The sequence below is a fragment of the Tachypleus tridentatus genome, chromosome 7, assembly GCF_004210375.1.
Source record: "Tachypleus tridentatus isolate NWPU-2018 chromosome 7, ASM421037v1, whole genome shotgun sequence".
NCBI lineage: Eukaryota > Metazoa > Arthropoda > Merostomata > Xiphosura > Limulidae > Tachypleus > Tachypleus tridentatus.
In genome coordinates, this window is record NC_134831.1 from 67,377,969 (window position 1) to 67,405,704 (window position 27,736).

A 27,736-nucleotide genomic window follows, 5' to 3' on the forward strand; every position below is an offset into this window, starting at 1 on the left:
GCAGTCTTGAAAATGTACTTTAATCAAGAACTTTTACAATACACTTCAAGCTATAAAGAACATATTTATAGCACAAATCACTTTGGCACAGTTTTAGAAAGAAAGCATTTTTGTATTTATACTGTTTACAATACGGTACAATATGCTTTTAAAACATTCATACATCGATAGTTTTATGTACATGCACATATACACTACAAATATATCACATAAAACCTACCTTGATATCAAGAATTATAATACTGCTTCATTATTTTTTTTTATAAATTTACAATAATGTGACATCCGAAGTTTACAGAAAAAATATAAATCATTTGTTTTGGTATATGATTATATTAGAGCACGAAGATCAGTTGAAACAGGTTATATTTTAGGGTTTGACTACTTCAAAATAAAATAAGAAAATAACTAAAAATTTGAAAACAATTATGTATTTGTTTTGGAAAAATAAATGATGACTATAACTCGATTAACATAAAGAACGATTTACAAATATTTTAAACCGTAGATGGCGCATACATCGGTATAAGAATATCCTAATAAAACAAAATCGCGACGTTAGTGTTTTCTATACGTCACGACTTTGTAATTAGGCATCCAGCACAATGAGTATAGTAACAACTTTGTTTTGCGACGACTGAAACCTGTTAAGGGGATTTCCCTAAATATTTTACTAAACGAACCACGTTGTTGTTATTTCATTCGGAAACCGGTAGTATGAAAAGTTTATGTGGAGTTTTGCTTATGGAAAATTTGCATCGTCAATTTACAATTTTAGTTAACGTTGGTAGTAGATCTATAGGGAATTATCTACTACAAAACAACAGTTTTTACTCTCAGGAATAACCGACCTGTTGGAAAGGGAAATACATCATAGTCGTAATAATATCAGCAAAATTACATCAATGTACTTGAAATTTAAAAGGAGGCGTTAAGTGATAATTACGAAATATAAACACTGAACTATATATAAATATACAATATTGAATTTAACCATGAACGATTGGTTACGACGTTACTTCACTATCTTTATGTTGTCAATATTGAAAACTTTAATAACTGTTAAGTTGTATTTTGAACTATATTTATTATAAATTAACAAATTATGATGTTATAATTTGTTACTTTTTATTATTTCATTTGCAGTACGTTCTTCAAGAAAGTATAACAAATCATCACGATTACTTCTAAGAGACCTTAACATTTTTTTTACAAGCAAACCAAATCACGGTTTTCAACAAGAAGTGTATCTCGATCCTCTAGTATGTACTTTGTTATGGGTTGCAACAATGAAGGTTGATTTTAATTGTTAAGCAAAGAAATGAGCAATAAAATGATAAGTAGTTTTGTTGTAAAGTTTCATTGTTTCATTTCTTATGCTTAAAGTGTGTTATGCAGAATACAGCCAAAATTCTGCATATTAATATCGTACTTCTGTTCATTAAAGTTTTGACGATATTTTAGACAAAACGTGAAGTAATATTCATGTACACTTAGGAACTAAAATATGAAAATTATTAACAATTTAGACACTGTATGACAAAAAGTTTCTTATTATTAAAAACTACGTTTCTAAACTATAGTTGTTGTTTTTTATTATACTAATAATGCTTCAATGAAACAAAATCTATTAAGAACCAAGGTTGCTTTCAGATAAAAGTTCGGGTACAATACTTTACATAAAAACCTTATTATTTCACTATATTTATGCAAGAATCACATTCAATATTAAATTTTATAGTTATTTTAAAACCTAGCGCTCGTAATACAATTTACTTTTGAAGATGGTTCAGAGTTCTGAAATATCTTGCTGACAAGTTGGTTGGAGTATTTCTACTTGGTAAAGATAATCTAGAAGAGCTGGTGGCAACTTGGAGTATTTCTACTCTTAAAGATTATCTGGAAGAATTGGTGGCGACTTGGAGTATTTCTGCTCTTAAAGATAATCTAGAAGAGTTGGTGGCAACTTGGAGTATTTCTACTCTTAAAGATAATCTAGAAGAGTTGGTGGCAACTTGGAGTGTTTCTACTCTTAAAGATAATCTAGAAGAGCTGGTGGCAACTTTGAGTGTTTCTACTCTTAAAGATAATCTAGAAGAGCTGATGGCAACTTGGAGTATTTCTACTCTTAAAGATAATCTAGAAGAGCTGATGACAACTTGGAGTATTTCTACTCTTAAAGATTATCTGGAAGAATTGGTGGCGACTTGGAGTATTTCTGCTCTTAAAGATAATCTAGAAGAGTTGGTGGCAACTTGGAGTATTTCTACTCTTAAAGATAATCTAGAAGAGCTGGTGGCAACTTTGAGTGTTTCTACTCTTAAAGATAATCTAGAAGAGCTGATGGCAACTTGGAGTATTTCTACTCTTAAAGATTATCTGGAAGAGTTGGTGGCGACTTGGAGTATTTCTGCTCTTAAAGATAATATGGAAGAGTTGGTAGAACTTGAAGTATTTCTATTCTTAAAGATAATTTGGAAGAGTTGATGATAACTTTGTTTGAGTATTTCTACTTGTTAAAGACAATCTAGAATTGGTTGTGACAGCATGGTTGGAGCAGATTTACTTGTTAAAAACAATCTAGAATAGTTGATGACAATTTGGAGTATTTGTACTGTTAAATACAATCTAGAAGAGTTGTGAGAACTTGGTTAGAGTATTTCTATATGTTAAAGACGATCTGGAAGAGTTGGTGGCAACTTGGAGCATTTCTACTCTTAAAGACAATCTAGAAAAGTTGATGATGACTTTGTTTGAGTATTTATACATGTTACAGATGATATATAAGAGTTGGTGACATCTTAATTAGGGTATTTCTATATGTTAAAGATGATATACAAGAGTTGGTGACAGCTTGGTTAGAGTATTTCTATGTGTTAAAGATGATATACAAGAGTTGGTGACAGCTCGAATGGATAACTTTGTATTTGCTAAAGAAAGTAAGAAAATTGGTGTCATCTTGGTTAGAGTACTTTTCATTTGTTAAAGAGTCCAGTAGAGTGGGTGATATGTTGTTTGGAGTATTTATACTTGCTACAGATATTACATAAATGTTGGTAACAGCTTTGTTGGTGTATTTATATTTCACAAAGATTTTTTTTAGGTTTATTGCAATTCGTGGAAGAATTTGCTTCTCGAATTAACCAGATCGTTTTTCTTCAGCGAGAGAGTTCATAATGGACTGAGATAGTGTAATCAGGACATTTATAAAATCACTGATAAACAATAATAACTTTATGAGGACATGTGTTTGTAAAAGTTTGACCAGGATTTTGCTTCTCGCAACAGCCTCTAACAAGCAGAGATAACATCAACAAGGTTTTCTAATTTTACAGACAAATATTATAGCTTAACCAGGATAATCCATGATAGGAGATAACAATTTGATAAGGACTGTACTGTCCTAAACACTTTCTGATAGATGAAGATAACTTGACCAGGATATTCTGTTTTCTAAAGACAGTCACTGACAACTGTTATGTCTTGACCACCATATTCCATAACAAGTGATGACAATTTGACCAGTATTCAACTTCTAGAGACACTCCAACAAAAATAATAAAAGCTTGACCAGGATATCAGATTTTCTTAGACAAAATCCACGACAGGTGGCAGCAGAACATTATACTTTGAGGAAAAACTTAATCCTGTAAAGAAAAAAAAAAAAGGTAATAGCAATTGGCTTTTAATTTATATATAAATATCATCTTATAAACGTAAAACAAGAAAAGCAATACAAAGAATGTGACCTCAAAATTAACACTAGATCTTTATGCTCTGAAATTTACTGTTTATTTCTAAACCTACCAAATTAACTGACAATAAACCAATACAATTTATTTGTTTGACCAAAAGGGGTGTCAACGTTTGTTGAAGGTTCAGGGTTGTTGGGTCCTTGGAGAGTCTTGTTTTCTTTTGAGGTTAAAATGTAGGTATTTAGTTATTTTGGATGTATTTTCCTTAACTATGTCTTATGTAACTGATAGACATCTCAAACTACACATTATATGAACAAATACTAATAGCAGTAGGGTACAGAAGTAATTCCTATCATTCGATAAAGTTTTCACTCTTTATTAACCTCAGGCACGATAAGTTTATCATAATTTGAGATATAGTAGTGTTGTTAACTGTTTGTTCAGCAACTGTTTGTACAGTGTTAACGATATCAAATATAGCTAAATATATAACATTTATTAACCGTGTTTTTCTTCAATACAGATTGTTCATCAGTGATACATTTGTTAATTTACGGTCACACAGCAACGTTTATTTTAATTGTTCCGAATATATTAACAGTGGAAGCAGTTAGTCAATATGCTTTCAGGATCTCTGAACCATCCTTAAACTTCTATTTTTAGCTCGAATGTGTGAACCTAGTTTCACGTGTTGTATGTATTTAATCCTCTTCCTTGAATTTTTTTTTTTTTTTTATCTTTTCCTGCTACAGGCGCCTGGAAGATGTTCAATCAGAAAAAACAAAACGAAAAACTAGTGAGAATTATGAGACAGCGCCTGTAGTAGAAACGAACATGTGGGCCGACACACAGACTGGTGTATTTATTCTAGTCCTAAAGTGTCGAAGAACGACGTCAACTGTGCACGTGCAGGTTGTCTCCTTACACCTGTGTTGCCGGGAGATATGGTACTCTTTGGGCTAGAGCGCACGTTTGCCTAGTATAACACACAAAGTTAGGATAAATATAGAAACATACCCACATTTGTGTACATTTTACACTATTCATCCAAATATCTTGTCAGGGAAAATTAACCGTGAATGAACACAGTGAGAAAAAATAAAAGGCATTTATCAAGAAATTCCAGCCTTACATTGCTTATTCTGATTGAAATTTTAACGTTTAAAACATTTATTAAAACTACACTTCCTAACTATAATTACTGTTATTTGTATGTTTCAAGTGATTACATCTGAAACTGTTCTTCCATAAAACTCCCAACATTCACGATTTTCACAACGTTGACACATAAGGTGTTTTTACTCTCCTGCTTCCAGTTTTCTGAAAATTCTTCCAATCTACACGAAAGGAAGAGAGAGAGAGATAAAAGTGCCACTTCACTTAACTCTGCCTGCGTCATGCGGACTCTGGTATTGTGCCAGTGGAATGCCAAAGTTAGTTTTTGACATGGTCAAATAAGTGAATCAGAATATATATATATATCGTTTTGGCATGCAAGACAGAAAAGCCCTCCAGTGGCATAGCGGTACATCTGCGAAATTACAACGCTAGAAACCAAGTTTCGACACCCGTGGTGGGCAGGGAACAGACAGCCCATTGTGTAGCTTTCTACTTAACTATAGACAAACAAACAATAGCAAGGTACATAGTGAGTGCTGGATAAACATGTCAAAAACAGTAGCTCAGCATAAAACTTCATGGCCTTCTAAATTAAAATTAACGCTTTAATCCCTGCGACGGGCGCAGCTTAGATAGTATGCTGTGTAAACTTGCTTTTAAAATAAAACAAATGGTTGTAGTGCGAATTTCTTGAATTTGTTTTCTACGTGTAGGTTAAATCGAGTTCAACGATTCACTTTAATTTTATTCGTTACTTGAGATCTGTTTTAAAAGTGGCACAAACCTTTAAAGCAATTGACTGTTAAAGTGGCCATAATATTAACCTCACAATACACACAGTGAATATCAGTTAGAGCTCTTTGATTGCTTAAAATTACACGTTAAAAGTTTAATTCAGAGTTAGCTATGAAAACACACAAGTTAAAACTGTGTTTTATTCAAACTCACAGGTCCCAAAATGTTCACCAGTTCAAATCCTTGAAATTCTTCCTTCCCAGATTTTTTACAGTTTTAACTCATACGTTTCAAATTATATCTATGGTAAATCATGCGTTCAAAATCATACTCAGTCTGAACTAAATTATATCTATGATAAATCACACATTCAAAATCATACTCAGTCTAAACCACAAAGAAATCTTTTGTTTTTACTGTTTGTTTTGTTTGTTGTAGTTTGTTTATCGTTATTAAGTCATAAACTCCAGTCGTCTTCGTCGTAACCAAAAATCACGGACGGAGCTCCACCGACTTTTTAAAAATATTTTTCTAAACCTTTTACACGTTTTTGGTTCATCTTTGTTGATTACGAGATCCTTCATAGCACAAACAAAAAACATCAGTTTATCCCATTAACAACTACTGGGGTTTCTTACTTTACAAGAGGTTTGTGGACACAAGAACAACAAAACCGTTAGGACACATCACCGTGTGAATGGGGAAATAAAAACAGTTTCAAACTTAGCGCCCTCACAGTCCCGATGAAACACACAATTCGATGCCAAATTCAGGTTCAACGATTCGAAACCTTCATCATGTTTGAGTAACCTTCTTGGCGAGTTTTATTACCCCTTTGCTAGTGGAGAAAGGATGATACGCCATATAAATAGGGAAAAACCTCGGTCCACTCCGAAAGGAATTCTCGGGCAAAAGAGAAAAATAAATTCGCAACCACCAAGGAGAACCGATTAGAATGTCAAAATGCCAATTTCCTCTCGCTTTAAAATGAACGACTAACTTCAAACAGTTTGATGGGTTTAAACACTGTCACATTTTCTTCCCCTACCGACCATCATAACCAATGATTTACAGTTTTTAAAACACTTTTATAAGGAACATATGATCTATAACGGTGTCGTGGGATAGTTGTTAGAAAAATAGTTATGTCTCCAAACATGCATTGCACTTCATGTAAGAAAGTAATTATCAGACACATGTTGTTCTATTTTAATCAAACTACTTAAATTATTGAGACACTAAAATTACAATAGCGAAAATAGGACTCTTAGCTACGCAATGCGCTTGTTTATTTTTTCTAAATAGGCAAAAACAGATCCGAATTGAACTACGAGTTATTACTCGGCAGCTGTAAGGCAGAGAGAGAGAGAGTGCTGGGTATCCGCGGTGCGTGCATCACGTGCTCTGCTAAAAAGATTATATAGCTCGCAGCCATTAACTGGGAACAGGTGCACGAGAAAGCAGCGAGAAACAAGCTGAAAGTCGCTGCTAACGTGTATGTGTTCAATCAGGCGCGCTGGGTGACAGCTGCTTAGAAGAGACGACTAATCAATCTAGTGAACAAAGCGATGGTGCATGGTACAAGAGCATAGTTACACAGAAATACGTTACTAATTAGTTCGTCCTTTCACATTTCCCACAAGGATTTTCTACGACATATATACTACGTTGTCACTGCAGCATTTTCTCCTACGTAGATTACATAATTAGAGAAATTTCCTTATAAATAGGATATCTAAGTGTTACACCAGTGTTACCTTGTGTATTATATTCTATATTAATCACATGTTTAGTGCCTTCTTAATATAAACAATCGTACAGTTGCACGACCATTGTCCTGTATATAGGCTGTAACGTAACAAGAGCGTGTTTATTTCTATCTTATTCACGATGTTATCAACAGAGAATACTCATCTAAATAGCACCTGGAGCAGACAATACTGTCACGCAGAAAACCAACCTTGTAGCTGTCTTATGGTTACGGAAGGAATATATTTTAGTTGTAAGCTAACTGAACTTGAGGGGTAAATTTGAGCTGGCAATAACGTAACTGTTTCATTCGTAATAAAGAGTTCTTTATCCAATCAACCAATATACCAAACACAGATCTTTTATTATCCATGGAACTTTTACGAACAAAAAAGGAATTATAATTCAAATTATAATTTGAACCCCCAGCAGCGGCATAACGGTTTGTCTACGGACTAGTGACGCTAGAAACGAGGTTTCGATACCCGTAATGGGCAGAGCATAGATAGCGTTTTCTGTAGCTTTGTGCTTAACTTTAAACAAACAAGCACATGATAGACGTTTAAACGTTTATATTAATCAAATGGTAAATGTTTATTCTGAAAGAAGATTAAATATGGGTGCGCAAAGTACCCATGTTAGTAATCAAAGGGTTAAAGTGGTATACATGTTGCATTCTAATAAACGCTATAGACATTCACTTATAATAGGGAACTTACTATATGAATCTAGGAGGTAAACTGCGCTTAATGGTAATATGTTAATTAAGTAAAGGCTGAACGAAGGTTAGCTTTACCTCGTGGAGTTTCACTATGAAACAGAGGTAATAAAAATGTTTTTTTCTATAGTTAATTTCTTTATAGATTTTTCTTATAATTCATTATATGTGACTAAATAATCTTATAATACTGTGTTAATATGAAACATATTGCGGTAAGTTTAAAAAATGTCAGAAAAAGCCACAAGGTCAGTCAGTGTTTGAAAAGTGTCTTTACTACATACTAGTGTTGTTCTTTTTATTATCTGAAGAACGACTTAAGATGCTCGGATTACGTTTTGTGGTGTCTTTTCTCTTAGGAATTAGACTGAGTGAAATTGGAAGGCCAACATGGCAGATGGTGGTTCCCAATCTATAGACTAAATTATATTGGTCTCGGTAGGACTTCTCTTAAAATATGTGGCAAATCACGTATACAGAGTGAGAACATGCAAAAAGCCACGAAGGAAAACTCTACAATTGGCACAACTCACAAGTTATGGATAAACAAGAGAACAGAAAGGAATACCTTACAGTTAGTTATTACACAAACTTTCTTATTTTTGCAACCTTCTAACAGCTGAACACCTTGTTGTTATGAAGACCGTAGAAAAACAACGTCAAATAATTTAGTAAGTTGATGGCATTCTAGAGAAGATTGATAAGAGTCTTTCAACCTGTGTTGTGGAAAAAACACACACACACACAAAACAACTGGAAAGGTGTATGAATAATTTCAACAATATGCTTCTAAAGCACCACTTGAGAAAGTGACAAATGATTTCTTTGGTCCATTGTACAATCGAAAGTGGAAATGAATAAATATTTTACAAAAGCAGTTTATCATTTTACTAAGTGCCTAGATGCGTAAGCTTTACAAAACCAGTGTGTTGTAACGTTGGCAGAGAAACTGGTTGAGTAGATATCGAGATATTGAAGTGCCATTGGGACTTCATTCTGACCAACGATAAAACTTAACATGATTGCTATTTTGAAACAGTTATAATCACCACAACAGCCCCTTCCCATCTTTCTTGACAGTAAAGAATTGAATGATCCATATGACTTCAAAACAGTCGGCAACATTTGAAATATTAAAACAGATGAGTGTGGCCAAGATATTCCAGTGGTACTGAAACACTTAAACTTGGTCCTAAACTAAATTACTGGAGGTTCTCTGAGAAAGATGGAAAGGAATAATTGAGTGGTGATTGTATTTGTTGTCTAGCACAAAGATGCACAATGGGCTGATTATCTGTGCTCTGTCCATAACGGGCATCTAATCCCAATTTTTAGCCCACAGATTTACCACTAAACCACCGAGGAGCTTATGGCAATTTATCATTAACCTTTTCACGAATTTGTTCGTGAATATAGTATAACACTGTTTAAAAGTTTAGATTATATCGTATTGATATTATATAGATATACAACCCAAAAGATAAAGAAAACAAAACGTTTGTCCATCAAGTTGAATCGACGATGAGAAGGTCTTCGTGCACCAATAAAGATCAATAAGTCCACTTATGCAGTATGCCATGTTTCGGAAGTAGACCAGAGAAGCCCAAGGTTGTTCATCAGAAGAGCTTTGTGTTCTTGAGAAGAAGCATCTTCGCTACATAAATTAATAATTCAATTGGATAAAAGTTATTCAAATAATAAATCTGGAAATTAAAAATAAACGACTCCTAACACTAGATGAGAAGCAAATCAAAGAACCCAGAATAGAAGAAATTTCCAGGGATCCTTTATACAGTCTTGAGAACTAGCGACATTCGTGATGAATACAAATATCGGCCACAAAAGACGGTGACATTCTACTTACAGTATCAACGTGGTCTGTAGGAGCTAAAACACTAATAGTTTTGCCTCATAGAAAATCTAAGAAACATAAAGTGTATTTATAGAGAAAGTATATGATTAGTGAAGTTTTAATCACTACTGTTGGTAGTTGTAGAAGTAGAAAATGTTATGTTGCGTTTGAATTACAGATGTTTGGCACAATTTGTTTCAAAAAGGTGTTGCAAGTTTGGTAAATAAGGACTTAGTTTGATCAAAGATCAAGTTTGTGTTATAAAACTATCTGAGAATCATCAATAAATCCACAATTCATTTAAAATCCCATTATATAACAATAGTATAATAACAGCTATTTAAATAGTTCTGGTCGTCTACTTGCTTCCGGTTTAGACTTTATAATACGTTTTCCTTCGAGGTAGAGGAAGCTGTTTTCATAATTGCTAAATGTATTATATATGCAAAATTAGAAAACTACTAAAATGGTGTACTTTATATTTGGAATATTTTTGGAATAAATGCCACTTGTGGAAAATACTATATATTTGAAAATATGTCAATAATATAATGCTTTTTAGTACAAGATGTCGAAGGTCAAAAAAGCTTGTTATTAAAAATAACATATTTTAAATATACATGTAAACATAGTTACAAATTAGACTGGCTATTAGTTACACAGGTTAGGCTTATAGTGTTTTTCATATATCTCACTAATCACACTGCCAACACAGTCATGCATTTATGCTTTGCATTTACGTGATGCATAATGGATGGTGCGTAAAATGTACTTTAATGCGAGCGAATAAAATCAAAACATAAAGCCTGGTTTATCAAAATTCTACCATATTATATGAACATCGTCAGATTTTTTTTATATTATTATTATTATTCTGGCTATAACTCTGTTCTTGAGAAATGCAGATTTGGAGGAGATGCTGGCTGAGTAGTATTGCTGAAGAGGCAAGTTGCCTACTTCACGGCTTTTACGTGACATCAGCGGAGTCTCTCTAGATAATAAAACCAGGGAGCCTAGGTTCGTTTCCATATTGCCATAACCGTCGGTAACAGCTGGACTGCATCAGTATTGTTGGTAGACGGAAGTTTCAGCACGAGCCACGTGCACACAGAGGACGAAAGAGCTGTGCGTGTTTGGAATGAAAGCACGTGTAGAACTAAGAAATCGATGAATTCGCAGCCACAGTAGGAGGACACACCAAGTGGTTACAGAGAATATTGTTGGCTTTCAGTTAGCCCTACATACAAAAGTGGAAATCTATGTTGAATTATTTTGTGTATGTGTTGTTTTTTCCCCCTTTCAAAGTTTACTTTCAGAGGAAGCTTTTCTATTTAGCATTCACTCTTCAAATGAAACACCTGTTCGGGACGGGTTAAGATAATTAAACTCTTAGTGTATTTACTGTTATCCTTTTGCATATTTTCATACAACTAGGTCGTAATTATAAAAGGTGCTGTCCACCAACAAAACTAAAACAGTGAAAATAGTGCACATGGGGCTTTGAAAATAATTTTAAATACCAAATAATCTTTCTTTTAGCAAGGAAGGTTAAATAAGTAAAGTTAAATTCGGCTTAATAGACAAAAATTAATAAAAACATTCTTCATAATAGTTGATTTAGTAATCAATGTTTAACTCAATTATTGGGTTGGCCACGGATTTTAGACCAAAATTATTTTACAAACCAGAGATTGTAAACAAAAAGGAACTAGTAAACATTTGATGTAATGAATGATAACTAATGTTGGGCGTTAAGAAGTGTGTAATTCTGAAGCAAAAACTCACGCGTGGTGCACACGAAATTTTATTTTCAGCAGCGTTGTGAATCAAAATATTTTCTCAATGGAATCAGTAACTAGAATTTACTTGGTAATTAAATCACATTGAAGGATTCGGTAATAAAAACTCATCAAATGAGTTTGTAACTAAAATACACTTCAAAGAACCAGTAACTAAATAAAGCTCGATGGCCCGACATGACCAGGTAGTTAAGGCGCTCAACGCATAATCTGAAGGTCGCGGGTTCAAATCCCCCTCGCACGAAACATGCCCGCCCTTTCAGCCCTGGGGGCGTTATAATGTGACGGTCAATCCAACTATTCGTTGGGAAAAGAGTAGCTCAAGAATTGCCTTCTCTCTAGTCTTACACAGCAAAATTAGGAACGGCTAGCGCAGATAGCCCTCGTGAAGCCTTGAGCGAAATTCAAAAATGTGTTTTTTTGTGTGTTTTTCTTATAGCAAAGCCACATCGGGCTATCTGCTGAGCTCACCGAGGGGAATCAAACCCCTGATTTTAGCGTTGTAAATCCGTAGACATACTGCTGTACTAGCGGGGAGAAAATTCAAAAATAAAACAAACTAAAGCTCATTAAAGGGACAATTAACTCAAAGTCGTCAAAAAAGACGTAACTAAAACTCACAAAAAGACAGAAGTAAAACTTCATATAATGTATTCCGAGTTTCATTGGGTAATTTTATATATAGTATTGTACAGAAGTTAGTTACTACTACGATGGATTTGGTTTGTTTTGAATTTTGTGCAAAGCTAAACGAGAGCTTTAATTTAGCAGTGTAAGATAGAGGGAAGGCAGCTAATCATCATCACCCACCATCAACGCTTGGGCTACTCTCTTACCAATGAATAAAGGGATTGACCATAACATTATAACGCCCCTATGGATAAAAGAGCGAGCATGTTTGGTGCGAGAGGGATTCGAACCCTCGAATTACGAATCGAAGTGCCTTAACCATCTGGCCATGCCGGGCTTACCACTGTTGGAGTACAGAGCTATAGAGGAGTTATTTACCTAAAGGAGTCATTAAAGAATCTTTCGTAAAGAGGAATAAATGTCCAAAGTCATTCAGTGTAACTTAAACACATACAAAACAAAACAAACAATGGTACTAGCAAACGTTGTTTTGTAAGAGGGACCAACCAACCCAAAACTTCACAGTTAGTTTACCAAAATGTATTTCCTTTACTGTTTGTGAAAACAACCCAATAACTTTTCCTCAACGATATAAATAAATAAGGTATAATTTTAATGATTCGAAACTAATGTTTCTTAAAATAAACATGCTAAGTTTTACAGAGTTGTGCTGGTGGCTATCACAGTTTCTCGGATAAATCAGTAACTGGAAAAAAAGAAAAGAAAAATAAGTTAATGTGGAAAAAAGTGTCTCGTTAAATATTACTGAACGGATTGTTGATAAAACTTTTAACAAGTAAATAAAGTTTCGAACAACGGGATGAATATTCAGATGTTCACAAACCAGAGTCAATGGTCAAAGTTTCAGGCAGTAACAAAAGTTTCCACAGAAAAGTCAAAATTTCATACAGATTAAGTAGCATCCAAAATAAAGATTAAAATGTGATATAAAAAAGTAAAAATCCTGTTTTACAGAGTTATTGATTCTGTATGATTATTTAACAAACGTAATGATACTTGACTAAGACAGACGTCCCCACATGCTATCACTGTGCCCATGTACTTTTCCTTTTTCTGTCGCTGAAAAAACTGTTGTGAACTTTGCAGTTTTACCGTTTCAAATGTTTTTGTTTTTGACACAACTTTAAACAATGGCCGCTTAGAATGGTTTTTGTTTATATTAAATTCGCATTGTCAATGGTACGTGAATAGGGTTGTTTATTACTGACTGGAACTAAAAGTATAGTACGTCTTATGTAATTACTTCTCGTTGTCGACATTCATACTGTTTGATATTATATTTAAAAAAAACTGTTACTGTTTAAGCTTACGAACTATAAACTTTTTTTACTGTCTATATAATTCATAAACAAACTGGGAAATATCTTGCTGTAAATAATTTTTAAAAATCTCAATATAGACTTTCCTCGAATATATATAAAGAAACACCCACTATAAAGCCTTCTGCGTTCTGTGACAAAATTACAGAGGCACATGTGTTCTTCCCCGCTTCTCCCCGTAGCAAACCTCCTCTCTAAACTAAACACACAGGGTCCTGGAGCGTGGGCGCGCGCGCCAGATGTTCGGTGTGGTAGGATTATCGATTAAAGCACAACCATTAGAACCTACATTCGTTTAACCGTACTCAAGTAAGACGCAACATTTCAGGAATATATTCACAAGCCCGTTTTCACGAAATACATGCACACTGTAAATTATATATCAGTATCACTTTACAATTTTAACAATTTCTTTATTATATCAATACTCCTAGTATTGTGCTTATCTAACCCTAGTTTGTAAAGATCTCCAAAGATATCACAGAACTTGAAGAAAAAAACCCAAACAAACGGACTTAATATGTGTTACCAAAAGTGTGTATTTTTTTGTCCTAATGAGAAAAAAAGATTTAATATTCTCTGATAACTAGTGAGTCCTTGCAATAAACATGAACATCATACCACCTTGTCCCTTTTCATACTTTATGTTTGGTTTGTTCGAATTTCGCGCAAAACTACACGAGGGATATCCGCGCTAACCGTTCCAAATTTAGCAGTGTAAAACTAAAGAGAAGGCAGCTAGTCATCACCACCCACCGCCAACTCTTGGGCTAATATTTTACAAACGAATAGTGGGATTGAATCGTAACTTACAACGCCCCCACGGCTGAAATGGCGAGCATATTTGGTGTGGCAGGCATTTGAACTTGTGGCCCTCGAATTACAAGTCGAGTGCCTTAACCACCTGGCCATACAGGGCATCATAGTTTAGGAGTAAACCTCACAACCTATCCTCATTTCTGTTGGATAAACATATATGGACATGTCTAAGTCTTAGTACTGATGACAAATATAGCATAAATCACTCTCAATAATCATTCACAAGGCTTAAAGAGATAAGAACAATGTGATCTAATTCTCAGTATTGGTGTCAAATATAGCATAAACCACTATCCACAATCATTCATAAGATATACATAGATGGAAAGAGGGACAATCTTCTTTCTATGGATTTATGAATCAATACCTCTTAGTTTAAAAAGTTCATAAATGGATAAGCTGTTTCCATGGACACTTAACAAGGCTTAAATATCAAACACATTATAAAAACACACAAAAATGAACCACATCCACAGATCTCGTGAAAAGTGTAGGAACAAGCACAATTAGTCCCCAGTTCTTTAGGATAAAAAAAACTTTCCACATAAGCTGTTAAAGAACAATTCAAATTGTTCATAATTTCTTGAAGATAAAATCAAAAGTTGATACAATTAGAAACACGTACCCTCAACCTGGAAGATAAGGAGATTGCAAACATTTTTTCTCTAGCTGGAGTTGAAACAAGATTTTGAACACTACCTATTTTCAATAGATTGGTATTGCAAAAATCAAAGAGCAGTTCTTTCCTTAAATCTGGTAAAAATGGTATTTTGAACACCATATATATCCTCAATTTGTAGAGATAAGCAAAATGCAATAATATTTTTCTCTATCTCTTGTGACAAAATAAGATTTAAGCACCTTCCTTACCCATAAATCTTGTGATTAACAAAATATATGGTATTTCATTCACAATATCAAGAATTTCCTTAACATTTTTTTGTTAGGGATCAAGATCTCTTTACTCAAAAACAATTATAAACAAAAAGAATAATTTTCCAAAGGTCACTTAGAACACTGGGATATGTTAAAGATGAACTTTTCTACCAATGCAGAATATAACAAATCAGTTACCATTTACTTAGTCCTTGTGATAAGAAGGGACCAGATTTAATCTTTGTGCAATCCTTGAAGGCAAATAGGTGGTGTGTTTATAATTCAGATTACTAGCATTGATGATAAGTTATGGATAAATCATCATCAATTCTTGATGGTTGAGGAAGCTAGATTTCGACGAGGCTATCCACTTCCAAGCACCTACTGGCCGAGATAAAAACACCATATGTCCTTAGAAACAGGGAGCATGATAATTATATATGTGATAGTCTTGATGATAAATTATCATTAAGGACTAAACAACTACTTTGTTAAAGATAAACAGATAATAAAAATGTTTTTGTCTTATTACAATGTCAGGGATTTATTATAAAGTACTACTGATTTGTATCGACTACTTTATCCTTAACTTAATATTATGAACCAAAAACAATCTAGGATCAGTTCTTAAAGAGATAAACGGACAGGTAATCATAATTCAGTCACCAGTAGTAGTGGCAGGGTAATTGTAAACTACGAGTTTTCCTCACATTTTAAGGCAAACTAGAATTCAGATCGTCCACTATTAACACTTTGTCAGCGAGTAAACGAGGTCCACCTTCAAAAACAGAGAGCAAAACTATTGTTCATTCTTTAACCCTGGTGACTAATATTGGAAAATTCTGACTCATAGGTTATTTATCTTCATTAAACGGGACAAACTGTATCAAAACACTTCTCATCAATACTTTACTGACAATTCTCAGATTAAAATCCATTTATCCTCAGTTCTTTAGAACAAAGAAATAAACTTTACATTCACTTTACGTCACTGTTTATAATACATTTTCAAATGTTATCCGTATTTATAAACCCAAAACCGGGAGGAAACGAATGAAAAAACACTTATTAACAATATAAGGATTAATAAAAATGTAAATTAGACTACCTTAAGAAATGATAAATAGAAAAAGTGTAGTTTAAGTGAAAAAAAGAACAGAGATTAGTTAGCCCTTATGACAAATTCTAAAAACGAAAACTCATTCTTTATTTCCTGGAGGCAAGAAATAACAAAACAAATAACTTTTTTTTTTCTATCATTCAATGATATATCATTTATTCTCAGCTCTTGAAGATAAAAAGCAAACCCATCCGCCAACTGATGAAGAGATGAGGACACCAGCACCAGGGCATCTTTGAGGAAATTGCTCAGGTTGGAATGTTTAGTCATGCATAAAACTAGTGCCTTGGTGCATTGTACCACGAACACGAACACCTGGCAGAAAACACGCCATAACCAAGTTCTTCGATCCCCTGGGGGGATTCACCTGCTACACGTTAGATGAATAGAATTATTGGTTGCAGCTCCGGGAATAACCACGACGAGTTAAGCCTGATCGTGAAGCAACTAACTTTTATAACATTGCTTACGCCTGTTTTCTCGAAAAAGTGCGGACAACGCCACCTAACAGTTTGAATGGCTTTAAATAACAATAACTTACTACATATACAAATTTTTGATGAGACGCTCTTGAGATTCTAACATCAATCTCTAGGTTTGTACGTATCGAATAGCAGAATATGTAGAGCTTAATTAAATAATTCTTTGAAATGTTAACATCTGAGAGGCAAACATTATTTTATATGTTCGTGTCGAAAATATCTGTCATGAAGAAGACAAGACCATCTTCTGAATTAGCTTTACCTTTTTCACTTCCAACGTACTGCTTTTATGAAAAACGAAAAACAAGATGTGAATACATATATCTTCGAGGTGTACTAAAAGTTAAAAGGTTTGTTACTGAATCGAATACTGTGCAGCTAACTTGCCCAGCTTTACGCATAAAAGAGACACGTTAAAACAAAACGTAAACTTTATAAACAGATGAAGTATAAGGAAATGAATAATTTATTTACGCAAAGCTAAACAAGGGACATATGTACTAGCCATTATTAATTTTTAAGTGACAGACAATCAGGACGTCTGCTTGTCATCAGCTTTCACCACCTACTTGGACTATTGTAATCGGATTATCGAATAACGGAATCTTACTGTCATTCTTATAACGCACCCATTGTCTCGAAGTGCGAAGCGCAATTTCTTTGTTGTTACGACAGTGTGATGCGAATCGTGGAGCCTCAAATTCACTATCCGGCACGCTAACAGTTTGACCACACCCAGCCCAGAGTTTATTAGTAAGGTACGTAAGCGCGTTTGAAAGACAAATGTTAAAAAAAAAAGAATGGATTTCAATAGAATAACGTAAACGCAGGGCTGACTTAAAAAGATGGAAAAAAGGGTGAAATGGTCCCCCGAACAAGAGGAAAATATAAAAAAATACTCAAAAGGTGAATGTGTCATTGAAAACATATGAACTGTGTCGCTATGACAACACAGATTTTAGTCGGTTCATATAAATCTTCTAATACTGAATAAGAACTGCCTCCTAGTGGCACAGTGGTATGTCTGCGGAGTTACAACGCTAGAAACCGGGTTTCGATACGCGTGGTGGGCAGAACACAAACAGCCCATTCCGCAGTTTTCTGCTTAATTTCAAACAATCAAAAACGAACAAACGTTCCACGTAAACGTCTTATTTGTTTCATTATTACATTCTTAGAACTCGTTCTTTCATGAACATTTGTCATTATATTTGTTATAAATATTAGAATACGTAATTTGTATATTATCTATCATCGCTTGTACTTATGTATTACTCAAACTTAATTAACAATTAATATTTAACTGTATTTGATTTACTTATGAAGTTCAGATGTAACCCTCCCCAATCTTCATAAAATATAAAATTTGTTCCGGATTCCTTAATTCAGCACAAACAGACAATCAAATGAATGCACAACACACACACACACATAGATATATATATACAGGTATTTTTCTGAAAATAATATTGCTTATTCTAAATATCACAGCAGTTTTATATTATTGAAGAAACAGTTTTGACGGTTTAACTTCGTAATACTAACAGTGTTTAAACAGTAAACCACGTTTGTTTCATTAATCTTGTGTAATGTTCATAAATTTCTACACTTTATTATTGTACTGTTTCGTTCTTTCAAGATACAAGTTCTAGTGTTTTCAATCACTGACAGGGAAGGAGCTTTGTTGTTTGTTTTTTTTTTTTCTGGCTATGGCATTTCCAGTCGACTGTATTACAGACAGGCTTTAAAAGGGTAGATTAGCCTGACAAAAAAAAAAAAAAAAAAGCAAAGATTGCCCAGATGTTACAGGATCAGATCAAAGCACAAGTGCCTTTGGGTGGGCCGATGGGCACCTGCGACGTTATCGTTGGTGTGCGTTCTCACGCCTTTGGTACTGAACACGTGCGGTCCAGGCCAGTCCATCTGGCCCTCGTCGGACGACGGGAAAGTAGCAATGGCGCCAAGCAGCCAACGACCGCCGAGCTGACCCCGTAAGGCCACGTGCGATTTCGCTCCCCACAGCGTGCGGCGCCGACAAGCTTGTAGCCTCGGGGTTTCGAGTTACGCCTGGATCGAGTAAAGCAAGAAACAAGTGGTTGTTGCTTCAGTCAGGGCCAACTTTTTGAATGGCTGTTTAACAAGCCGTCTTGTCGACCACGAATGTACCGTATGATGCCACAGATTCAAAGCGGCACACATGCAGCGCAACTGAAACCGTAAAAGAATATCTTTCAAAAACTGCTTACTTTATGTCAGCTACGTTTAAAGGTTTGAGTTAACGTCTCAAATGTACGATAAGAGCTGGCACACGATTTTGTTTAATTTTAGCAAAAACAATGAAAAATTATGTTTTTAATTATTTGTTTAATTACTCAGTTTTACTTGTTTGTTTCTTAAAGACACGTTTAACTTTGTTTTATTTGTTGGTACTTTCGCACAAAACTACATGATGTGCCAATATCAGCTTTCCAACGTGTGGTTTGAACAAAAAGGTATACTTACAAAATTAGTCTATTCTTGAAATCTGATTGGATAGTAATTTCTTTGTCATAAAATCTTTTATAGCTTGAACGCATGTCAAATCAATATACAATAGCTGTCATCACCAATCTTCTGACGTTATTGTTTGTATGAATATATTTTACTCAATAAGCTACCTGCGCCCTGTCCACAACGGGAAATCGAACCTCGAGTTTTAGTTTTATAAGCCTGTAAACTTACAGCTGACTCATATGGGACGTACCAACGCTCCACAATAACGATGATGGAAGTGAACACAACAGATTAGTTTTTTATTCTTTCTATCCCAGGCCCGGCATGGCCAAGCGTGTTAAGGCGTTCGACTCGTAACCCGAGCGTCGCGTAGGGGCGTTATAATGTGACGATCAATCCCACTATTCGTTGGTAAAAGATTAGCCCAAGAGGCCTTTCCTCTAGTCTTACACCCCTAAATTATGGACGGCTAGCGCAGATAGCCCTCGAGTAGCTTTGCGCGAAATTCAAAACAAACAAACAAACAAACTTTCTATTTCTTTCAAGTTTAAGAATTTTAAATAAAAAGCGCCAATATTAAAAAATTCTGAAGTTTATTTTAGGATAGTTCAGAAATTGAAATATATTTCTCTGCAAGCAATGAAGAAACGAATTTGTAAACATAAGGTGTTGGATTTAGTTGTTTTTTACTTCACTAAAACGTATATAGACTTGATTTCTAAATCATTCAGTGTTACTAAAAAAACCCAAAAACAGTGAATGGGTGAACTATATGCTGTTCTGAAGAGCTTATCACAGAAAATGACAAAGCGCTCTCTTCTAGGCCTATTTTGTGAAATGTCGCAAAAAATTTTATGTACAAAGTGTTAGTTCCTTTCGTTAGCGAAGTAATTACCGACTATATAATTAATTCGAGATGCGTTGTTGATATTATGCGTGAAAATAATAAGACAATACCGTTTATAAGTATGTATCTCTTCTATCATAACACTTCTTGTGCACAAAATTTTTACCATAGTTTAAACAGAGGTGCATCGACAACGTTACGTCTGTATCTCACTCTTGGCGAAAAGCGATGTGACGTTCAGCGCCATCACACGACTATTGATCTTAAATATCGCTTTTACTTGTTTCTGTGTAATTCACATATAGAGATAGAGAGATTTCTACTTCGTGTTTTTTTTCTTCCTCTGATTACCGAAGATATGTTCTTATATCCGTATGGGTTTGTTGTTTTTATTTGTCAATAGTTGACCAAAAGATCAGTTTATACCTTGTAGATACGAATCAAACAATCAAATTCAATGAACTGAAGAACTAAATAATCCCACTTTAATTAACAAATCAATACTTAGATGTTAATATTCATAAAAACGAACGTAACATAAACAATTATGCAGCTAAGTGTGAATCTAAGCAAAATTTAACCATAAACCAACTCTTAAAACTGTTAATGTTGGCATATTGAAACAAACACACACGCACACGCGCGTACCAATACCTATTTAAATTTTAATTACATGACGGATTTTTTGTCGTTAACAATAATGCTAGATGCTTTACACTGGTTAAGTAAAATATTCGTATAGGTTAATATATTAAATATTTTTACAGCAGAAAAATAATAAAAGTTAATAGATCTAAAGTTAAAAACAACAACAAAACTAAACACGTAGGCTAGTTTGTCATTTTTCAGGCGTCATAATGAAAGAATTTCGCCCAGCTGTCGCATTAACACCTACAGTACCGAAACTAAACTCGCTGTATTTTTCTAAACAGTGACGTTAGGTAACTGGGTAGACCGTGAGATATCAGAAACACGAACGTGTCATCACAACAAACTAAACTCCAAAGTTTCATGTTTCATCTCCTGATCATGAATTTAATAAACAAGACATCATAATCTACGATACCCTGGTGGCATTTCTTGTCACATAATACTAATATCATAATCTCGTTCAATGCTAACTAGTTGATTATTTTTTAAAATCTTTACTTTAATTTCTAAATCGTTTATTATATAACATTAAAGAAAAGAATTTTGATCATATAATATTATAACACTTCACAGTAGAATAATAATACACTAAAACAAATCCAATAAAAATTTAGTTTACGCAAATGCGCCTTCCCCCCGCCTGGTACAGCGGTAAGTCTATGGATTTACAACGCTAAAATCAGGGGTTCGATTCCCTTCAGTGGGCTCCCTTTAATTAAGCTCTTGAAGACAGAATCATCATAAACAAGACTGTCTTAATTGTATAATATAAGAATTAGTTTTTGTGGGTATAAATTATAAACGTTCTAAAAGTTAGTACCATAGAATAATTTGATATAAAAATTAATTATATCAATCAAATCATCAGTGTCTGTCTGTCCACAACTTATTTTCACAAAGAATGAAAGATGGCGCCACATGACACTTACACAGCATCTAATCAAAAGCTAAAGTTTGTGAATTAGAACTACTACAATGGGATTAGTGCTCAACTGGTACAAGATAGACTTTTATGTTTTGGATTCGGTTTTTTTTATTCTTCTAAAGCATATGGAATAAAATCAAAGCTAAAAATCTGTTAACTGGCTCATTTTCTTTGTTCTTAGATTACACACGCAATTACTGCATTTAATAACATAATATTTTTAGTTATCTCACCTTCGATCTCCTACGTGCTCTTCCTTCCGCTTGAATGGTTCGAGTGCAGAGATCTACACAGTCAGCAAATGTTGGCCGACTTTGCTCACGGCTGTAATCGAGATCGTTCAAACAGGCCAGAGCCATGATGTAGGCACAAGCAATCTTCAAAATGGCCAGCTTGGACAATTTCTGGCTATCGGCATAAGCCGGAACAGCCCGCCGAAGGTTCTCAAACGCTGCACTGATAGTATGAACTCGTGTCCGTTCTCTAGCATTAGCCTCTATTCTCCTTTGCCGACTCAAGTTTTTGTAGTTTCTTGGCCGCTGAGACGCTGTAAAGCGTTCTGCTAAGGCAGGATGTATATTGTCCTCTTCACTAGGTGTAGGTTCCAGCCTACAGATATCCTCACGTGTCTTGCTTGTAGCCACGTCCAACTTAAACTGACTGATACCATTTCCAGTTAACTGGTGTTCTTGTTGGAATGCAGGATGGCGCTGAGTATAATGGTGCACTGATAAACCTGAAGGTCCTGCTTCATCAAAAGACGAACATGAAGTTTGCGAATTGCGGATGCCTTTGGACTTCAGTCGTTGGATTACACTCTCCCGAGACTCTGTAAGAGAAGAAGTTGAAGCTCTGGACAGACTGACGTCAACGGCTGTTGGACTAGGGTCAGGGATGCAACCACTGTCACCACTAGATGGACGGTCAGTGAAGCCCTGTTCTGTGTCGCTTCCGTCACTTTCCCAACGAAACTGCTTCATTTGAAATATCTCTCGCCTTCTCCTGGGCTCAGACGACTTTCGCTTGTTCTTACGGCTAGATCCTGGGGTCAAAGCTCCGGCCAAAGTTCTCAAGTCCACTCCACTATCGTCGCTCATGGCATCGGCTTCTGCTACCCTATTTACGGGCTCTGAAGTAGCGGGATGGGATTCCATGAAGTGTGGGAGTATGGTTTAGGTTCTTCTGCAATGAGTAAACAACCGATATACAGCTAAGTGTACACAGGTCTCATAAATTACACGAAGTTTCGAGCTAAAAACAAGTTATTCTTAACGTACATAACAATGCTAGCACATGTAGTCGTTATCAGAGCGATTAGTGTCCTTCTGTAATTAGATTACTGCCTCTGAAATTTGGTATGCAGCTTAAATTGAAACTTCATCGGTGACCATATTAAACAACCTGTCCTATGCTATAAGCCACGTCACGTTGCTAGCTGAGATAGCAGAGAACTGGCCCTCTTTCTTCGCATACTCTACACTAGAAGGACCCCTTCTGAACTGCTTGGGGGATGCGGAGTGTCGCTGAAGTCGCCATGGTAACGCCGGCGCGTGACCAGATGTGCTAACATGCGGCCGTCACGCACTGTGCCAGCTGACAACCTGCAGCGCGTGCCAAGCTGAATCGCACTCACCAACCTACCGAAAAATAGTTGTTACTTGTATGTTATGATGTGTTCTTTAGAAGCACTTGTTCAGGTCGTACCGGAGAAACTAACCGAACAGTACTTCGACTTATCTCTCAAAAAAAAAGTTTTATAAATCATATAAAAATTTTAACATAGGCTGGTGGCTTTCTAGTGTTGTTTATGTATATATGTATATGCATATATATACTTTTGGCTGCATTCAAAATGCTTCCTTTGAGTCATTGATAAACGTTACATTTCGCAATTTTATTTCATTGGAAGCTCCTCTGTCACCAACAATCTGTATCCAAGCAAGCTAGTTGCCAGCGTAGGTTGTTTGTTAGATCTTTTGAATAATGAAAGTTAAATTTAAAGACATTTTGGTGGGAGTGCAACAGATTTTTACACAACTAGCATTTTGCATAGTGGTATTAGAAGATTTTTAAACAAAGATACCAGTGCCAAAAATGATAATTAACTTTATGTGGACTAAATATCCAAAAAAACAACAACAAAACTTGTTCAAAAGTTTTGATGAGATTTGACCAAAAGTCAGTTTAAGCTGCAGACAGAATAGACTGCGATACGATATAAAGAAAAAGGCGTAGAAAAAGAAGTGATTCTTCGTGACTTCAACTTGCATCGAATGTAGCTGGGTAGAAGTGTGGTCGTCATAATCCATAGCTGGGTAGAAGTGTGGTCGTCATAATCCATTCTGAATATTGATTTCCTTTACATTACTTTGTACAGTCGATTCTTATTACATTTCGTGAAGGATTTTCATCAAACAAACTAAAAAGAAATGATAACTAGGTGGAGCTATGTGACAGTGTATTCTCAATAATATATTAGTAGTTCTGTCAAACTCTCTCTCTTTTTTTTTTTTTTTTCTTTCGCTGAAGTAGATCTACTAAAAGCAGATATTCATACTATTGTCTCTTGTTCACACAGGCCAATAAGTACACAATGGTTTACATGCAGGATAAAATGTTAAAACACATACAAATTTATAAGTGTGTAAAATTATATATGCACGAAGATTAATATTCAAATTTGTATCTGCTTAATATTTGATATTTACATGCATATTTGTAAACAAATAAATTTGGGTGTATATTACAAATGTTAAATTGGAAAGTACAAACACATACATACTAGTCTAGATATACATGTTAAATATATATATATTATTTCTATACACAAACTGTATTTGAAGATGGTTTCACATGAAGATTAATGCTTATAAGAAAACACTAAAATACATAAAATTTTTGTTTCACCAAATTCTTCCTTATTTTCGTAGCATCACAAACTACTAACTCTTCAGTATAAAACCATACAAACCAAAATTGGTTTAGTTCGTACAAATGTTAAACTTAAATTTCGTACTTTTCAACAAAATGGTTATTTATTTACCGTATTTTATCATATTATTTTGAAAACTAGCTTATGATGCTACGAACTCGGTAAACAAGTGTAATTTAGTAATTAAAGAACAGTTTGATAAAAAAGAAAATATTCTGGTTTTGTACTTATATATATATATATATTTCTGTAACTCAAAAGTCCATATATATATATATATTAATATTACGTTTATCCGTACTGATTTACATATACATACATGTACATATATTCCAGATGTTAATTTCTTGAAAACGAGGCTTACGTTCCAGATGTTAAGTGTTTGGTTCATACAGACATAAGATACATATTAAATATTATAAGTGTTAGATACTTCTCAAATTTGTTTAAAACGAACTAAATTGGAGGTTAATCAAATACTTTCCCTACTGTAAAGATAAAAATAAAAAGTCCAAGTTATTTGATTTGTCCAATCAAGAAATTAGTACTGGATCGATTGCCGACATTGAGTTATTTAATAGCCTTCTAAAGCTACAAGTCACTAGTATTGTTATCTTTATTTCACGAGACATAAAATCACCCCCCCCCAAAAAAAAAGATAAATATAAATATTGATCGCAATCACAATGTTTTTATATAAATAATACAATAATAATAAAACTATATTTAGTGTTAAACTGGCTTCAGGAGTGAATGAATTTCAAAAATAAAGATGACAATTTCAGATTAATGTAGGAGGACATTTTTATTTTAATTAAATTGATTTAATAGAACATTTAATTGTGAATACGTCAACATGACTCATAACAGCAACGTGATTAGTCTGGTTTAGTCGTTCTCAGCAAAGTGAGATTGACTGTCACATTATTTCGCCTCCACGGCTGAAAGGGCGAACATGCTTGGTGGTGACGGGGATTCGAGCCCGCGACCCTCAAATTATATGAGTCAGTGTCTTAACCATCTGGCCATGTCGGGCCTATGTTTTCTGACCCAACAAGCATTTACTGTGTATATATATATATAAACCCATAAGTATTTTTGTGTACGCTTGGTTGGGTCTACATTCCAGGTAACTCACATTCTTTTACTTTATACAAATTTACTCGCAATCTGAGGATCGCGGGTTCGAATCTCCGTTCCCCAAACATGCTCGCCATTTCAGTTGTGGGGGCGTTATTATATGATGGTCATTCTCGCTTTTCGTTGGCAAAAGAGTAGCCTAACAGTTGGCGGTGGGTGGTGATGATTAGCTACATTCCCTCTACTCTTTCTTTGCTAAATTAGGGACGGCTAACGCAGATAGCCTTCGTGTAGTTTTGCGTGAAATTCAACACAAGCAAACAAATCATACAAGTTTATATAGTCGTTAATAGTTTGTAACACCTGGCGTTGTCTAATGTTTAGTGTGTGAAGCTAGGAGATCGAAAGGTCTAAGGTTTGAGAGGTGATGCTATTCAGCAAGCGCATTACAAAAATGGCCCGTTATTCGGTACAAAAATCACGGCATAGCCTTCACAGAGGCGGGTGCTAATGGCTTGTCTAAAATGTTATATCAATATCCATTTAAGATACTTTATTAAGATAATAGCTGGAGTACTGGACGGAAATTATGTCAGTTCGTGATTGATGAAAGGCTCTCTTATAATATATGAAAAGTTACTTCCTTTATATGTAATTTATATATATATATAACATGAAAAAGTGCCCTTAAAACTGCAAAACACAAAATTTGAAACCCCAGATTTCTTTCTATCTGCCCATGGATCCAACAAACCTTCATGTCAAATTTGGTGAAGCTCTGTCAATAGAAGGAGAAGCAGTAGTAAAAAAAAAAAAAAAAAAAAGCAACGTAAAAACGCCCACAAAAACCGCAGAAAAATGAGCATTTATACATCATGAACCTAATGAACCTCCACATGTATTTTGGTGAAGGTCCTAGTCATCTATATCCTGCGAGGTAGTTACATGGACATACAACAAACAGTGCTATTACATTTGTATTGATTGGTAAAATACGTTTTCTAACTACTTAGGAATAAACTGAAATGGTTCCTTTTCTCTCTTTCTTTATTTTTATTTACTTATTTTTTTTCTTCATCTCCTTGATTTTAAAGACGTGTTAAAATTATAACAGTTATTCGTATGTAACATATATATTTTTGCAATGTACAATTTCTTATCTCATATTTGAAGACAGAAAAAAAAGTTCTCGTCTTCGAACCTCAACACCCACCGTTTTACTTAAACAGGATTACTATATCTCACTCGAGTATTGAACCTTCGTACTAAAGAAGACAATGAGTGGGACAGACCCAAAGTATGTTTTTGTTTTAAGAGAAGGAATATAATTAAACAAAAAGGTTAAATAAGAATATTTATTACTTTGGTTAAGATTCTTTTCACGATTGCTCGTTGTCCGGGTCATATATCTTCTGTTTCATTGTCCACCTAATTGTATTCATGAAGGAAAAAAGTATCTTCTCTAGTGGCAGCCTCGTTCACTTGCTTGCCCACCCATGTCTATGTACAGTCCGTTCGGCTCGGAGAACAAAGTTACAGGTGGGGCATCCGACGGCGAACTTAGAACGTTCGTTCAAATCACGTGGCTCGCACGGCACGCCGGCGACAAACGCAGGCGAGACCAGGTGTGCTATTGCGCTCGAGGCTGCACCTGACCGCTTATCAACACAAGAACCTGCTCATGGAGGGGGACGCACCTGTGTGGATTTGTTAAAAAGCTTGGATAAGGACGTGACCTTACTGAAATAGAAGGGCACTAATCCTACCTCTGGCTGTAACGTTCTGGTCCCCTAAACCAAGCCCACGTTTTTAGTTTTTTTTTTTTTTTTCTGTTTGTTTCGCATTGAAGAAACAAAGAATCAAAATCTTTA

At 34.8% G+C, this 27,736-nt stretch overlaps 1 protein-coding gene across 2 annotated transcripts; it reads right to left on the reverse strand.

Moving 5' to 3' along the window:
• net (atonal bHLH transcription factor 8-like protein net) lies at nt 1-27,454 on the reverse strand. Of its 2 annotated transcripts, XM_076512242.1 has the most exons (3): nt 27,228-27,454; nt 22,087-23,035; nt 1-3,647 (listed from the first exon to the last, which is right to left on the reverse strand). In XM_076512242.1, exons 2-3 carry the CDS (start codon nt 23,005-23,007, stop codon nt 3,642-3,644), a joined length of 927 nt encoding a protein of 308 aa, XP_076368357.1. In that variant the 5' UTR covers nt 23,008-23,035; nt 27,228-27,454; the 3' UTR covers nt 1-3,641. The 2 variants fall into 2 exon arrangements, with proteins under 2 accessions (XP_076368357.1, XP_076368354.1); XM_076512239.1 differs by lacking the exon at nt 27,228-27,454 and having other exon boundaries at nt 22,087-23,517.
• Between the last annotated feature and the right edge of the window lie 282 nt (nt 27,455-27,736).